The 17,568-nt window shown below is 44.7% G+C and overlaps 1 protein-coding gene across 1 annotated transcript; it reads right to left on the minus strand.

Annotated features, from left to right (window-relative positions):
* Nucleotides 1-504: 504 nt before the first annotated feature.
* LOC137672804 (dnaJ homolog subfamily C member 18-like) lies at nucleotides 505-16,054 on the minus strand. Its single transcript, XM_068417220.1, has 7 exons — nucleotides 15,956-16,054; nucleotides 15,680-15,825; nucleotides 13,271-13,456; nucleotides 10,049-10,161; nucleotides 8,635-8,744; nucleotides 5,651-5,823; nucleotides 505-1,562 (listed from the first exon to the last, which is right to left on the minus strand). The coding sequence occupies exons 1-7, from the start codon at nucleotides 15,991-15,993 to the stop codon at nucleotides 1,438-1,440; spliced, it is 891 nt and encodes a 296-aa protein (XP_068273321.1). The 5' UTR covers nucleotides 15,994-16,054; the 3' UTR covers nucleotides 505-1,437.
* Between the last annotated feature and the right edge of the window lie 1,514 nt (nucleotides 16,055-17,568).

Here is a 17,568-nt window from a genome sequence, read left to right on the forward strand (position 1 = left end):
GCAGAGCACTAGTACGTCACTGCACTAACGCCCAGGCACGTGGAGACTTGAAGCCTAAGCTTTAAAGGCAATTTTAATTCTGGTATTTCGCAAACTTTTGAGCAGTTTGCTTCCCAGGTTTAAGCCAAGGCCATCTGGGGCGTCCTGCGCTGCTCGCAGCGCGTTTTAGGAACAGGGGCAACAACAGAGAGTTGTTCAGTTTTAACACACTTACTTCCACGTCAGAGAGGTGAGCAGTGCCTCTGCTGCGGCTGTGTCCCATCCCCACGTGAGGGAGGGAGGGCAGAAGCCTGCACCTCCAGTGCCTGTACTGCCTGGAGATGGCCTTTGTGAGAACAGTTCATTCCACGTGTGGTACACACCTGCGGCACGCCACCAGCGAAACTGGCTCGGGAGGTTAATGATGCTCAGCTGGAGTAACGCTCTGCTCTCTGCTGCTGACAAGCATAACCCATCCTCACCCTGCCTGGTTTCGTAAAGGATGATCAAGAAAAAACAGGACACTACCACATCGATCTTTTTCTTTGCAATACTAATCTCTACAGTGAAACATTCATAACTGCTCAACAGAGTAAAAATATGCTACATCAAAACTGTACCAGAAAAAGCAGGACCCCTGTAACAGCCCGAGAAGAGTTTGCAGATAAAAATAAAATTAAACAGCCAGCTTAAAAATATGCCACTGAAAACATATGAGAAAATAAATACAGTTAGTTGTCCTTTCCCTACAGTTTGGCAGACACTGGACTTGGTGCAATTCCCAGACACTCATCTTGTTTGATGTTGCTGTTGGCATCTCAGCGTGCTGTCTCACCGAGGAGCACAACGGGCACGACCCTCTGTCAGACAAGCGCAGGGTTCCGTCCCTTCGACAGCAGGGAGAGCTGGGAGTGAGCTGGAGCGTCCACCTGGAGCAGGTACTCGACTCTTCTGAGTTAAGCATTGCACATTACACTCAGACAGGAGACACGCTGCCTTCCAGCTACATCTGCATTACAGACCACTGCAAGGCCACCCGCTTGGTCCCAGATGAGAAGGCTAGCGCGCTTCATGCGGAGAACTGCGCTGCTCGTGTGAGCGAGTGAACGGCAGGTCCATATAAAATACAGAAAGAGAGGACATTTGTCTGCTCTCCTGGAAGTATATGCTGTTTGGATGGCAGACAAAGTACTGACGAAGACATATTTCAAACTAATCGCGTCTCCCAGGGAATTAATTTACAAAGTGCCACTGGTCCTTGGACCCAAATACAGCGTACAGTCCATGTTATAGCAAACACCAGCTCCACAGCCTGTGTTGGCCCATCTCTGCACTATATGCAGAAAGAATTGAATGTTCAGACTCTTTACAATAAACTCCTTCCCTTTTTATACAAAGGAAAACAAAAACATAAGTTAAACCAGCAATAAATAAAACTACAGAAGGTGTGTGTCCTGCTCAGCCCCCTTTGAGCATTCCAATCAGACTGGAGAGCTTCTCACAGTGCTCAAGTTTCAGCGATTCCGCTTTCTGCTTTAACCGCTCGTCTCTGTACAGCTTGGCCAGATTTGACAAATCAGACTCTGAAAGATGAAAAAAATATATATTAGGATGAAGCTGTGAGCCTACTTTACGTAACTGGTTCTGAGTGCTTTGTTATCCTTGTGGCATGTTTTTTTTTTAATTTACCTTGTTTCAGTGAAACTGGGCATGTGAACAACCTTCTTTAAAGAGAAGCCATCCAGTTTAACCAGGCTTGCTACTTAAGAAAACAGCAGTTTCATAATTGCTTGAAAACTCAAATGGTTATAGTAACCCAGTGCACTAGTAGGACAACAACCAAAGCAAAAAATAAGACTGATTATCACTGTCTACAAAGAAAACACAAACTATAAAAATACAGAAGTCATGTAAGATTTAAAATTATGTTAACGATCTAAAGAATAAGTGATTGTTTTAAAATATATGTATATATTTCAACTGACTGCACAAAGAGGGGCCATTTGATCTGCTACACAGCACCTCTCTTAGGTGACACCGCTCTTTACATTTGAACTACATCTCATCTCATCCTGCCTTGATCCACACTGCCGTGTCATCAGCCCGGACGGGTGGAGGGGGTTACCCTACACCTACCAGCGGTACGGAAGGGACAGACCAGAAGGAAAGAAGAGCCTCGTGACTACTCTTCCCATTGCTGCCTTGGGGCTGTGGAAGCTGCCTGTAGCCTCGTAAGATAAACAGGAATTACAGGACCACGTAACTGAGAATCGCAATTCTTTGGGCACATCCACTCTGCAAGTGCCCAGAGCACCCACCCAAATATATACTTTAAGGTCTAGATAATTGCCTTTTTTTTTTTTTGATGTTGCACTTCTCATGAGAATTAAAACTGTCTGGCAAGAGGTTTGCCCAGAAGGCATTATAAATCCTTTTAATTTTGTTTTAATTGATTACAGGAAGGGGAACAGCTAGCTGAGGGACTTGTCTGAAAGGCCTCTGTGCCCTTTCATTAACAATACAATCTCAAATGTACTTTGCATATTTTTCCCCTTCTTCTCAAAACTGAAATAATCCCATTGTTTAAATTATTGCCCCCCAGTAATTCAGAGAAGTTTCTTTTGCTGATTAGCTAAGGAAGTCTTAATACAGCTTTCTCCCTGAAGAATAATTTAGATCCAGGATTAGATGTACCTAAGAGAATAGCAGTCATTTGTTTCTGAAAAGGTCAAAATTTCCCTAAGCACAGGCTACCTGACGACACTCAATTTTTCAAAGAGCTTTTATGTATCTTACATTTTACAAAATCATCCAGAATGGAAAGAACTTCATTAGGTCCTTTCATGCCTTACGTCCTCTGTCCCTGTCCCACTGAAATTTAAAGCCATTTAACCCTCCACCTATTTATTGAAAAGCTTTACAAACTGACAGGTATAAACTTTTCTTTTTTTAGATCAGAAATCAATTTTCAGGTTTTATAACTAAAATGCCACTCCAGTCGTGCTGCGCACATAGTCTTGACAGGCCTTCAGCAAAACTAGACTCGGGTAATTGTCTCCGAGTTCAGAGTCCCTGGAGTTCTGCAGTGAAGAATCTCAGTTTACACTTACCCAACTGGGCAAAAATATTCAAAGTGCTTCCACTTTTGACAGCATCCATTGTGTCACGGTGGTTTCTTATGTTCAAGCTTTTACATAGAGTTGCTCCTTTGTGCTTTTTAAGGAACTCCTAAAATACCTAATTCCAACTACGTATCCTCCTCCTCTCTGTTTTCAGTTGCCTCTTTGTGATTTTCTACAACTCGGAGCTCTTTGCAGTCTTACTTTACGATTGTGCCATCACAGCTGTATAATCTCCTGTAAAAACCTGGGACATGTTTTTTGTACTCAACTGTACCGAAGATTTCAGAAGACCAAAAACCAGAGCCTAAGCAACTTTTACACGCTGTTCTGCTGCAAAGGGTGGAACGCTGTCTACTGCAGCAGTGTAAAAGTGACTGGCTGCACAAAATACCGATGTATCAGTTACTTTTGAAGTTTTCATTAAGGTAGCTGGACATCAGGTAACACTTTTCAAGTCATAAAATCAAGGACTTCAAAAATCAATCTGTTCCTTTACAACTATGTGCATTTTGCTGGTGCTAAAGAGAAACCCGCCCTCAGTAAACAAAACAAACTTTATTAATAGACATTCAACTGACAAAAAAAGAAAGCTTGACCACATGAAGTTAAACACTTACATAAGAATTAATGGACCAAAGTTATGAAACAACAGCTAAGAACCGTCTCAACATCTCCAGAGAACTTCTCCCCAGCACTCCATCTTGTATTCACAGTTTATTTTTACAAACTTGGCTGGACTAAGTTAGCACAGCCTCAGCTGTGCTCATTACCTGCTCGCTGGCCGAGATGGTAATAATTCTGAAAATGTTTTTTTTTAATTACAGTGGTCTCCTCAGGCTACTGCTAATTGTGGACCTTGTAAATATACATGCAGATGTGCAACTAATAAAGTTGTTAGGTGTAAAAGGCTCCAGAGGAGCGCTGTTTTGCAGGCATTACTTGCCATTCAATGCGGGATCATCTCCCCCTCTCTGACTACCAGCCTCTTTTACACTTGCAAACCCTGTGGCCCATTTTGGGACACTCCTTAGCTCAAGGTCTACGTGAAAGAGACGATATGGCGACTTGCAGTTGCACAAGGTCAATTAAAAGGATTTTTCTGTAAGAAATAAATTCTATCCCTACAGCAAGCCTACATACGAAGCCTACATTTATGGTTATTAACAGCCACATTATACCTAGAGGCTGCTACTGCCAGCCACAGATGCTCAGAGATCACAAGTCAAACTAAGGGATTGCTTGTGATTTTTATGATCTTATATTATGGGCTCTTTTCTAACTTCAGAGCCTACATCTGGATATTTCTCTTTAAAAGCTAGATTGGTAACTTTTATGTAAAATAAACCAAAACAGTCTCTGGATGAAAACAAAACAATCCTTCCCATCAAAAACCTGGGAGTTTGGAGTCAGCAACACTATTGTTACCTCTAGCAGAGGACTAAACAAGTCTTGTTTAGACAAAGTGTGTGCTTCCCTAACGATGCAATTGGTGAAGAAACTGTAAACTAAAGTGCAAAGTCAGTTTTTAGCAGGGTGCTGAGGACTGTCACACATGGAGCAATTTACAAAGCCCAACTAGCGTGTGAAAGCAGCTTGCCTGCTGTTAAACATTTACACAGAAACAACTTCCTTTGTGCACAGCCCCTGTTTGTGTTTACTCACTTTAAGGTGATGAGTTCTTTAGCTGAAAAAAAATCAGTCACAACATCCCAACTTCAGCTAGTCCTTGTAATTTGACTTCTGTTATTTTGTACAGTTACAATACTCTATTTTAAATGAACTAGAAGAGTAGTAATTAACAAATAATACAATATGGGGTTAAAAGACATGCCTTTATACGTGCCACTAATCGACTTAGGACTGACGTGAGAATAATGATTTTGAATGCTCACAGTTTTGTGTTCTCCCTTTTGCATTCAATTCTTGTTTTTAAAAGACAGTCTTGACTGTGGTGAAAAACATGATCTCAACCTCGTCTAAAGACAGAAAATGCAAATAAGTGCACAAAACAAGTATAGAAGCACACTCTGAAAACTGATACCAGTAACACAGTCCACTGCAAGGCCACCAAAAGCACCTGAATGGGCTCTCCTTCTGATGAAGTTTTGAAGAAAAAGTTAAATAATCTTCTCATGGAGCCAGTCAAAGCAAAAATGATTCTGCTCCAGCAAAGGAAATGTAGAATAGGTGATGTCTCAAGATCTTTTCTAGCCCTAACAATCTGTCAGAGCTAGATAAATGTGGTGGATTACACGTTTAAAACATCATCACTAAGAGTTATTCAAGCATAAAAACTGAGTGGAAAAAAAGGTCTCAAATGGTGAAATCGACTTTCCACTTGTCTCTCAGAATCACCTAAAATGAATTTTGACAGACCCTTAAGAATAGCAAATTCAGTGTTAAGAGCAGATGTGAGAAATACCAGTGCAAGGTTTGAGATGTTATAAGCATCGGAAAATGAGGCTAAAAACAGCAGTGCTTTGTGCAGCGCAGCCATCATACAACTACTGACGGGTTGTAGGCACACACTTGTAACAAAAATAACTTACTTTGCCGTTTCTCCTTCCAGCAGCTGGTCTGAATATAGTCTATGTAATCTTTTTCAATGGTTTTCTCTAGCTCTTGAAGTTCTGCTCCTTGATAATTCTTTTCAAAGTTTTTATCAACATAGTAAGGCACCTGCAAGTTCTCTGTTTCTCTACTAATAACATGGCCTATGGACCTGCAAAAACATCAGGGAGAAAACAGATTTTTTTAGCAGTTCAACTATAAAGAAATGAAGAGATGTTTCTCCATAGTAGCATTCCTAGAGGACAGTATTTACAACTTCTTTACAGTTACTTTCTGCAGAACTATAGCTCCCTCAACCATCCAATATGGAAATTACAGGTCTCAGGCACAAGCTGAACAGAATTCACACACCCTCCCTCCCCAAAACCACAGGAAAATATCTAATATTTGGAGATATCTACAAAGAACTGACTCACAGCTGACACTGTTCCTTCCAAATACTCTGTTTGTTCTCAACAGCTCAGTCAAGACACTTCCAAAACGTAAGAGCAAATTTTATCTGTGAAAGGAAGCTCCACACACTTTCTTCTGTTTGCTGGTAATTTCTGGCAAGCCAGGTCCAGAAATCCATGGGAATCAATGACATATGGAGATTATAGGAAAGGCATATGGCCCTACTACTGCAATTTGATCTGGATTTTCCTGGGTTGTGGATCCTTTAGCAGAAATAAGAATTTGCAGGGGAGATTCTAGTTACACTTTCCTTTAAGGTTTTATAATCGTCAGTACGCGAAGTGGGGCACGGAATATCCCAAAGAATATCTTGCAGGTAGAACTGGCCACTGACACAGCCACTGGATTAAACTATACTCTTGTACTGAATTTCCTTATTTGAGCACAGATACCCAGGCATTTTTTCAAATCACTGCCCAAAGAGGCAGGCAGCCAAAACACAAAGGTTACGCTCTACTCAACGGAATGCAGTTTGCCCCTTCTGTTTCCTGGACTCCTCTTTCCCTTCTCTCTCGCTGTCTCAGAGGTGTACGCTTTCTTTAGGTAAACAATTTCTTTTCGTTTTTAGGCTGTTAGGTTTTTTTAAGGATATGATTTAGAGAAACCGCATAACTGTGTACCAGGCTCAGGCCTGACTATCTCAGATCAACAGGAGAAGAGGAGGTAGTGAAGAAAAGCAGGAGAGATTAGCTGCTCTGGGGGCAGTGGGGGAGGTTTCACATGGGGCTGGCAGATAGCAAAAACACCCTCTGGAAAAAAAAAAGCCCAAACCCAAACCAAAAAAACAACCACCCTCTTGTTCTCGTGCCAGGTCTGCACACTGACATCTTGTGGTAAAAACGATAAAGGGTGTTGGGCTACTGCGACAGTGGAGAGCATATGGGCAGAAACCTGAGTAGTTTTACTCCTAGAAGGGAGCAAGCGGAGTGTTTGGAGCCCTCTGCTACTGCTGTGTGCAGCAGGTCCCCCAAAACCTGCTGACTCCCACTCCTGTCTCTGTAAGAGCCAGTGAAGGTGACTGAACTGGTCAGCTCTTTCCCACTAGAGAGCTTCCCTCCTCCCAATGCTGGATGCTGAGAGGAGCAAGTGGGTTTTCCTCTGCCCCACAAACTCAGATTACAGCATGTCTGGTGGCGTTCATAGAATCATAGAATCATTTTGGTTGGAAAGGACCTTTAAGATCATCGAGTCCAACCATTAACCCAGCACTGCCAAGCCCACCACTAACCCATGTCCCTCAGCACCACATCTGCACGGCTTTTAAATCCCTCCAGGGATGGGGACTCCACCACTGCCCTGGGCAGCCTGTGCCAGTGCTTGATAACTCTTTTGGGAAAGAAATTGTTCCTGATCTCCAATCTAAACCTCCCCTGGTGCAACTTGAGGCCATTCTCTCTCGTCCTGTCAGTTGTTAGCTGGGAGAAGAGACTGACCCCACCTCGCTACACCCTCCTTTCAGGCAGTTGTAGAGAGCGAGAAGGTCTCCCCTCAGCCTCCTTTTCTCCAGACTAAACACCCCCAGGTCCCTCAGCCGCTCCTCATCACACTTGTGCTCCAGACCCTTCACCAGCTCCGTTGCCCTTCTCTGGACTCGCTCCAGCACCTCAAGGTCTTTCTTGGAGTGAGGGGCCCAAAACACTGAACACAGGAATTGAGGTGCGGCCTCACCAGTGCCGAGTACAGGGGGACGATCCCTGCCCTAGTCCTGCTGGCCACACTAGTGCTGATTCAAGCCAGGATGTTGGTGGCCTTCTTGGCCATCTAGGCACACTGCTGGCTCATATTCAGCCACAATAGACAAACACCCCCAGGTTCTTTTCCACCAGGCACTTTCCAGCCACTTTCCCCAGCCTGTAGCGGTGCGGGGGGTTGTTGTGCCCCAAGTGCAGGACCCGACACTTGGCCTTGTTGAACCTCACACAGTGGCCTCGGCCCATGATCCAGATGGGATCCAGTTCCTTCTGCTGCCAGAGCTGACCAGCTCAGTTTGCCCTCTGCAACCCCAGGTTCCTGCTTCTTTACAGGTCTTAAACCAGGGATTTCAAGCCTTTAATGATTTGTGGAGCTTGACAATTCTTCCAGTGGAATTCAGGCTCCAGAGCAGATTTGGATTTATACTGTGAACAGCAGGCTTCATTTTTTAACTGCATTACATAGGAACCTCGGTGGCAGTCCACTGATCCCTGGGGGCTGGGCAGACCAGAGGCTGATCAGCTCTGTAGCTGAGCTACACTCACATTCCTGCTACTGTATCACTGTGCAAAAACATTTCACACCAGTTGAGAAAGCTTTCTGGCTCAGCGCCTCTATTTGTTCAGCACACAGTGCAATAAAGCACACCATAGTTAAAATCACAGGGATAATGCTGAGGAGAACTTGTCAACAGAGACCACTGGTATTTCCTTATTTACAAATTGGTAACACTTTCTAGAAAGAACACAACAGAACACTAACATGCACCTCATCGCAAACACCGAAGACCAGAAAAATGTGGTTTTAAATGACTTACGATTTGTAGAATAGGCTGTAGGGTGGGTTTGTGGCCATCAGTTGAATTATAACTGACACTATGATTATTATGAAAACTGGCATCAACTCAATAAATGCAGAATATGAATTCTGGAAAGAACAACAATAATTAGTAGTCAAGAAAAGATATAGATGGGAAAGGATGCATCTGTTCATAGAAACCAGTCTATCTGTCATAGATAACCTTTATTAATAATCTCAGAAAGCTTTATAAAGCCATTTTCTTTCAATTCTATTTTCATGACGTTTCTTTCATCTACAGCTGCCCTCACAAGGCGATAGATGCCCACAGCACTGTGCCTGTCAGTGAGAAGCTGACAATCCAAACTGAAGGGACACACTGCAGTTCCCATTTCTGCCTACAGCTTTCCGTGCATCTTCTGAGGTTTGCTACATGCATTCTAAAAAATCTCAGTCTCTGTTCAAACACTGGATAAAATGGCTGAAAAGGGAAGTAAGAGACCATACGTAGTGTAACTTGGAATGGGATGCAAGCACTTGTTTGTTTTGTTTGAATGAATTTAGTAGAACAGAAGAGTGGGGGGAAAAAAAAATCACAGGAGTTCTGATAGCCATAGAGAAAACACAGATAAAGATCTGTTTCTGCTCTTCATCTGATTTTTAAACTGCCCTTCTAAAATGCCTTTTCTAATCAGGAGCAAAATAAAATATGCAGCTATTTAGATTTTGCTCTCTGCCCTGGGATAGCTGCAAGAATACCTGGTGCAGTAGTAGGTGGGATTCATTTGCCCTAGGCTTAGCTGTCTATAGGCTGTATCAGGTTTTCTTCAGAGCCCGATTGTAAGAGACTCACAAGGAAAAATTCATCTTCCTTGGAGAACGACCTCAGGTTAACAGACTACCTCTGGAGGAAGAATTTTCCAAGGCACGTGGCATGTGTGTATGTGTGCTAGCAACAAATGACACCTTGTGTCTCATCTAGAGGTTTCAGTTCGTAGAAAAGTATCCCAGAGCCATCCTGCCCTGGGCTGGGAAAAGCCCGAGCAGCACCTGAGCAGAAATTGTGTGCTAATTTACAGAAGGATTAAATATGCCATGAGGACAAGCCAGTACTTCCGTATCTGTTATCAGCCCACATCTGGACTAATTGTTGTTGGATTAGCAAACCATTAGAGCCTGCAAAAAGCACACACCAGAAAACACGTGGTGACAGAAACTCCAGGGCCTGTAATCCTATCAATACAATGCATTTTTAAAGTAGTGATAGATAAAAGACAATCTAGTTACTTTTGAAAACATCCATTTTGGCTGCAGCCTTGAGGATAAACAGTGAGCATTTAAGAATGGGAAAGTCTGTCCTGGCTTCAGACGTGTAAGTGGACCCCTCACCCTGCTGAAATATTTAAGCCCAAGAGATCCCTCCTCCTGGCTACCTGTGGCCTGTTTTCTTCCTCCTCTTGCTCCTGCGTCCATGCCCTTTCGTTTCGGTGCCTCCGTGGATAATAGTGCGCGTCTCTGGCTACATTGGAGAACATATGGATATTTCCTGTTAAAAGAAACCAAGGGAGAGTCATGATTTTCATCCAGTTGCTGGGACTCACCTGTACTTCTGAATTTTTAGTTGATTATCCGGGCTTATACTACACGGCCTGAATTACAGTTGTAAGACCTCCGATTAAAAAGCACAAACACACCTCAGATTTAAAGGTCAAAGCAACATGTCATCCCAAAAAGCGTACCAGAGAAGTTGTAAAGTTTGCCCCAAGTCCATCTTAATTTAAATTAAACTGCAGAAACATGCTGTAATTTTTATTATTGTATCTCATATTTTAATATTGGTTTTGCCACGTTCACTTGTGAGGCCACAGCTTGTGTTGCATCCCCAGGCTCTAAGCAGGAAAATTAATTTGCTCCACCAGACTCAGGCCATGAATTATGGCTTCCCATTAATTACTGAATATGGTCTTCTACACTCATTTCTACTTCCTCTTCCTTCAAGCTATTAATAGTTTCACTTAATGATTTTATAATAAGGAAAGATTTAAAAAAGTAAGTTTAAAAAAAAGAGTACAACTTAGGATTTCCTTTCTTGCACACTGAATGTAGTTGATTTATTTTTAAAAATTCTAAAATGAGGAAAGAATTGCAGATGCTGTTTCGATTTGAAGCTTCAACTCCGATTTTATCACCATATGAGTATCTTAATAATAGCTGTGCTTTCCTCTTTTGAAACTCAGAATGTCTTCGTCTTAGAGAATTGAAATTTATGGCGTTATCATGAGAACAGAAATGCAAATCTATTTTTAAGCCCAGGGAAAGATGTCACATTATTTTACACTCTTATACTGTCCTTTCTCTGAATTTCCCAAAGAATTCTGCAAGAAACCTGGGCGGAAGTGACCTTTGCTATGGTATCAAAACATCTGTTCCATTGCTTGTTCACAGATCTTCCCAAGGGTCTAGGCACGTTTGCAGTCAGAGCTCCAACAGAGCCAAACGAGGCTGGCTTGAAAAAGGAAAGTTTCTGTCTTGAAAAATAAAGTTTGTTTCTATCATTCAGCACTACTCAGACAATATTTTATCAAGCCATGAAAAAACCGAAGTGTGGGAAGAAAAGAATGGCTTTTGCAGCGTCCCTAGAAAAAAGTTTTCCCAAATCCCAAGTTTCTCCTGCCAGCAGTTCCTTTACTTCCACGCGCATTTATTTTTCAAGTTCAACCTGCAGCCTCTACCCACTATAACTGCAACACCAAGCCACGTGGAGAGGCTCCTTTTAGACTTACGACATATAACATTTTAACTTCTAATATTTTTCCACTGAATTTCCAAAGAGGAAAAAAGCACGGTTAAAAAAAAAAAAAAGCCACAAACCTGCCCACAAAAGCTACACAAGAGTTCACCTTAACACCAACATTTCTTACCCAGGTTTCCAGAAAGCCTGGTGACAGCAAGGTGTCACAAAACAAAAACCAGCACAACGCCGCAGCTTGGCACAAACTTCAGCTTACACACACAAGTCCTCCTTAACATGACAACAGTTTAAAAAATGTTCTCTTTGTATCAACTATCTGGACGCCCTCTTACTAGTCATTCTCTTGCTAAGTCGACGCTGTGTCGACTTTGCCTACTTGGAAAACTACTGAACAAACTAGTTTCCATAATTTAAAACTCACTTTTAGATTAGGAAAATGTACAGAAATTCAGACCCAAACGCTTTTTTGGCAGGGGAACTATTGTTTACTACCAACACCTATTACTATGAAATTATCTTTTTATTTTCTTATCCTTTGCCACTTCGATAAAAATTGCCATTTACTTCTTCATGCCTGCTAAACCCGCCATGCCCAGTACCCAAATTCCTCCCGCAGCTCCTCAATTTCTTGTCCTCAACTCCAAGCATCCCTGTCGCCCGCAGCTACACGGCAGTCCTGTTACACGAGGGCAACGTTTCACTGGTGGCTGAGGCAAAAGCACACCCAGGTGCAATTTCTTGCAAAGGCAGAAATCTTGCAGACTCTGTGTAATTATGTCACCCTGTGTTTGGCTCACTTTGCACATCTACCGATGAAATTCTGAAAACGATTTGAGGTCCCCTGAGCTGCAAGATGGTACTACCCAGACCAAAGTTACAGGGAGCTTGTAAGTAATTACCCGTATCTGTGACTTTAGGCTGTAGTAATTGGTGTGTATGTTGCTTTATACCACGCCTTGGAGGTGAGAAAGTTTACACGACTGCTAAAGCAATTCGTTAGATACTGCCAGGAAGAGCCTTGAGCTCACCATACCTTTCACATTTACTTTTAATCCAAACCCGTACTCCACTGATCTTGCAGGATCTTTCTATCTTTACCATAAATACAAAAGCCAAGGCTGGACTGAGACATGCACGGAGCTGCTCCAGGTACGGTATATGCAGTAACAGCCAGCCTCTCCTGGCAGGCATCACTTTCTAAGTTAAGAAGTTTTAATTTCTTTACAGTGTGCAAGCTGCAGCAAGCTAAATGCGCTCCTATATTTCCCTAGTTATAGGGGCACTGAGACCACAACAGCAGGAGCTGCTGCCATGCTGTACTGGAACGCAGTAAGGTGTTTCAAGTACAGCACCATCAGCAGAGATACCTCTGATCCCTCCCTTCACACCTTGTTTTACCTCTCATACTATTTCTGGCCTCAGACAACGGAGGGAATAAAAGCAACGACAAAAAGAAGGGTCTTCAGCTGCAGCTGGTATTAAAATGCTGCCTACCCAAGAATCAAACAGCCTAATCCCTTGCTAGACTAAAATATTCTTACCCCTAACTACAACTGTCAGAAATGTTCAAGAGAGGCTGGGAGGTTCGGAATTTGCCCTGGCAGCAACAGCCATTACCCCACTGGCAGCTCTCTCTTCTAGGAGTGTTCGTGGACAGCAAGGCTGGGCTTTGACAACATTTTTTGGGGAACAGAGTAGCTAAAATCTGAAGTTTAAACCGTGCATTAAGGGAGCTTTTCCAGGCATAAAAAGCTAGGAAGGGGGAAAAGTGCAAATCCAAACAAGTTTTTGCTCTTTTCAGATGTATCATCAACTCCCTGAGCAGTACCAAGAGAAGCTGAACTTCCTTTATGGTCTAGTGTCAGTTCATTGCATTTCAAAAACACCGCAGACAGATACTGACCTGTAGGAAAGTGCCCACCAAAAAACATGTTGAATATTTCTTCTGGTGTAATGTCTGCTTCAAATTCTGTGTAGTAATTGTAGTGCCTGGCCTGGCCAGTGCTGACGTGCTTGTGGTCACTTCCGAATTCATCGTATCGTAATCGTTTTTCAGGGTTGCTCAGAACTGCAAAAGCATTGCCTATTGCTGGAGAGTGAATTAAAAGAAGTGTTACTCAGGCATATCACGCAGTATTTCCAGATCTAAGACTCTTCTAAGCAGTGTAGCAAAAAAGCCCAAACAGGCATAAAAAATTGGTGCTTGACCAAAGCTTGAGTTACTTTTGAAAGAACTGCCTTTGTGTTACAACACTGGCATTACCTGTGATGGAACAATTTCCTGCCATCACTGATAGCAGGAGAAAGACAACAGTGTTAAGGTCTATGGAGAGAGTTTAAATATTTGTAAAACTGAGGTGAGAGAGTCCACTTCAGTCAAGAGACCGAGTGAGAACGTAACATTTTATCAGATCAAACTAAGCACCGCTACAGAAGTGCACCTCCACATACCATACACAGTTAATACAAAATTAGTAACTGCAGGGACTAATTAATATGCAGAACCATATTCCAAGTTTTTCTGTTGGCAGAGATGCTTGTGAAGCTGTACAGCGTATCTGTTTCACACTTCATGTCAAACCACTCAGAAGTATTTGTTTGGTTCATCTTCTTCCTTGATCTTTGACAGAACACAGCTGTAAACAAGTTCATAGAGAAATACGACCCCAACACAAAAAAATAAAGAAAAGCCCTTCAAAACCTCCTTATTCTAACACACTATGAATGAGTATCTTACTTTCCTCACGCTGCCTTACAGAGCTGTTGCAGACAGCTGCAGCACAGCATGGAAAAGGCAAAAGATGTGAGAGTTTAGATGCCAACATTGTTGATACAGGTTGAGATTCCAACATTGCTGACAAGCCCAGACACACACTATTGGACTCAAATTTCATACGCTTGTATATATATACGTGCCAGGCTGGGCCCAAAGAGTTGTGCTGAATGGAGTTAAATCCAGTTAGCAGCTGGTTGCAAGTGGTGTTCCCCAGGGCTCAGTACTGGGATGAGTTCTCTTTAATATCTGTACCAACGAGGGGATCGAGTGCACCCTCAGTCAGCTCGCAGACAACACCAAGTTGGGTGGGAGCGTTGATGTGCTGGAGGGCAGGAGGCTCTGCAGAGGGATCTGGACAGGCTGGATCGATGGGCCGAGGCCACTGTGTGAGGGTCAACAAGGCCAAGTGCCGGGTCCTGCACTTGGGGCACAACAACCCCCCGCACCGCTACAGGCTGGGGGAAGAGCGGCTGGAAAGTGCCTGGTGGAAAAGGACCTGGGGGTGTTGGTAAATGGCGGCTGAATATGAGCCAGCAGCGTGCCCAGGTGGCCAAGAAGGCCACCAGCATCCTGGCTTGTATCAGCACTAGTGAGGCCAGCAGGACTAGGGCAGGGATCGTCCCCCTGTACTCGGCACTGGTGAGGCCGCACCTCGAATCCTGTGTTCAGTGTTGGGCCCCTCATGACAAGAAAGACCTTGAGGTGCTGGAGCGAGTCCAGAGAAGGGCAACGGGGCTGGTGAAGGGTCTGGAGCACAAGTGTGATGAGGAGCGGCTGAGGGACCTGGGGGTGTTTAGCCTGGAGAAAAGGAGGCTGAGGGGAGACCTGATCGCTCTCTACAACTGCCTGAAAGGAGGGTGTAGCGAGGTGGGGGCTGGTCTTTTCTTCAAAGGAACAAGTGACAGGATGAGAGGAACTGGCCTCAAGTTGTGCCAGGGGAGGTTTAGATTGGAGATCAGGGACAATTTCTTCCCCGAAAGGGCTGTCAAGCACTGGAACAGGCTGCCCAGGGCAGTGGTGGAGTCCCCATCCCTGGGGGGATTTAAAAGCCGTGTAGATGTGGTGCTGAGGGACATGGGTTAGTGGTGGCCTTGGCAGGGCTGGGTTAACGGTTGGACTCAATGATCTTAAAGGTCCTTTCCAACCAATATGATTCTGTGATTCTATTCGATGATTCTGTATATAAAAAGATTTATTCATGACCCAGAGCAGCTATTGATTACACAACACCACACTCCTGCACGGCCAATGTAATTTCCAAGCGTTGTTCTGAACCTTTACCAGTATCTACGAACGAGACTTGGGATACGTTTCCGTTTGCTTCTAACGGAAATCTGCATTCTGAAGACTAAAAGGCAAATCTTCCCGACCAGCTCCGGGATTTTGCGGAGATGCGTGTATCAGTCTATAAAAATGCCCAGCTTTATGGGCCCGCATGATGCCCTTACATAAGGCGCAGCACAGTTAGTCCGAGGCAGCCTGGGCTCGTTTAATCCTGCTTTATGACTTTCGAAACGGGGCCGGGCCCCACCTCACCTTTGAAAGCGTCCGTTGCCCCGGGAGCGCGGTTCTTGTCCGGGTGGAATTTCAGGGCCAGTTTGCGGTAGGCTTTCTTCAGCTCCTCCTCGCTGGCGTCCCTCCCCACCCCCAGGATTTCATAGTAGTTCCGGCACCTCTTTATTCTGCGAGCGCACACAAGGTTACCTCGTACCGGCCCGTCCCCCCTCACCCCGCCGCACACCCCACCGCAGACCCCCGGCCGCCTGTCTCGGAGCCGCAGCTCCCCGCCCACCGGCCCCGCGCCGCGCTCACCGCCGCACGCCGTCCAGCTGCTCCGCCGTGTAGGTCATGGCGGCCGCGGCCGCCGCCGGGGCAGCCCCGCCGCCCGCGCCCCTCACCGCCGCCGCCACGGCCGCCCGCGCGGACTGCAGTACCCGGCGGGCACCGCGCGGGGGCGGGGCTTAAGGGGGGCGGTGCGCCTGCAGGAGTGACGTCATAGCGAGGCTTGGTGACGTCACAGGCAGCTTCCGGGCGGCGGAGGCGGCAGGAGCCCCGCGGGTGGTGGCTCCTGTGTGCCCGGCCTCAGCGTGTCCCGGGCCGAAGGGGTGTGAGGCCAATGCCGTGACCGTGGCGATAGCTGTGGGAGCGGCGTCATGGTGTGAGGGAGTTGGTATTGATACCAGACGGTTTAGTAGAAGTAGGCCTCAAAGTAGGCCCTCAAAGGCCGACTCTGTGTACCCTTTAGACAGAATCAACTTTCCTGTCAGTAATTTTCCTTTCAGCTAAAATAACTGCGCTTTCTGAAGCTAACGGCGTGTTTTGCAGACAGCGTCTGCTTCTGGGACTGGTAACACTTAGAATTACAGTCGTCACTGATTCTTGCTTGCGCTTAGTCTTAGAGAATCCGAGGTCTCTGTTAAATTCCTCACTAATTACAAAGAAGGGCCAAAGATAAACAAGGCTGTGAACAATATCTTTGTAGTGTCTTAAATGACTTGATTCACAGCTCTGGGGTCAGGAGTAGAGATAAATCCTGTAAGAACCAGAACAGGATCTTCTCCTTGGAGCATATGTCAACAGAAAGGCCTCAACCACGCCTGCGCAGAAGCACGGTTATACAGCAGACAGCGTAACTATGGGGGGATTGCGACCCCCAGAGCCCACCCAAGACCCCTTCCCCAATTTAGTACGTGTGTGCAAAGGCACTATATAATATATTAGCATATGCATAAAGTTTCTTGGAATAGGCGGGCTTTTCTCAGGAATTGTATGAATATTCATTTTTCTATAATGTATATAATGAGTGTGCTTTTGTCCCTCGGTGAGCATGTTAGGTGGAGCAATCCCCCATGTCCCTTGGCTGAATAAAGTAATGCCTCCTCATTAATGCTAAAACCCAGGGTTAAGGAGTTTTATTCCCGATTTTGGGGACAGTATCTTCCACCAGTGTGCTTTGTAGGAGCACAGCAGCTTGGAGAAGTTCTGTCCTTTCACGTGGGCAGCAGCGACTGGAAGTTAGGGGTTATGTCACTTCTATTGCTTATTTTTTATTCATTCTTTGTTTGAACAAGTTCAAAGTTGGAATTTTTGCCTTTGGATGTGGGTCAGTTTTAGAGCGGAGCAGGTTCAGGTTATTTGTCAAGACCTTCAAGAGTCTATGGGAAGAAGGAGCACAAAGGAAGGAAAATTAACCATGGGACCATCTTTTGGAGGTCATTGTGGAGGGGAGGTTAGTTAAAGCTTGACAATTACTGAAGTGTCTGATATCACAGGTGCTGACCAGCTGCCTTTGTAGTGCCTTCCTGGGACTAAAAACCTGCTTCTGAGGCTCCATGCACCAAGTCTGAGATCTGGAGCTATCTGGATCCACCTACTTGGGAATCACCTGGGATCTCATGCTTAAGCAAACTCACCAGTCTGGTGGA

The sequence above is a fragment of the Nyctibius grandis genome, chromosome 22 (assembly GCF_013368605.1).
Source record: "Nyctibius grandis isolate bNycGra1 chromosome 22, bNycGra1.pri, whole genome shotgun sequence".
Taxonomy (NCBI): domain Eukaryota; kingdom Metazoa; phylum Chordata; class Aves; order Nyctibiiformes; family Nyctibiidae; genus Nyctibius; species Nyctibius grandis.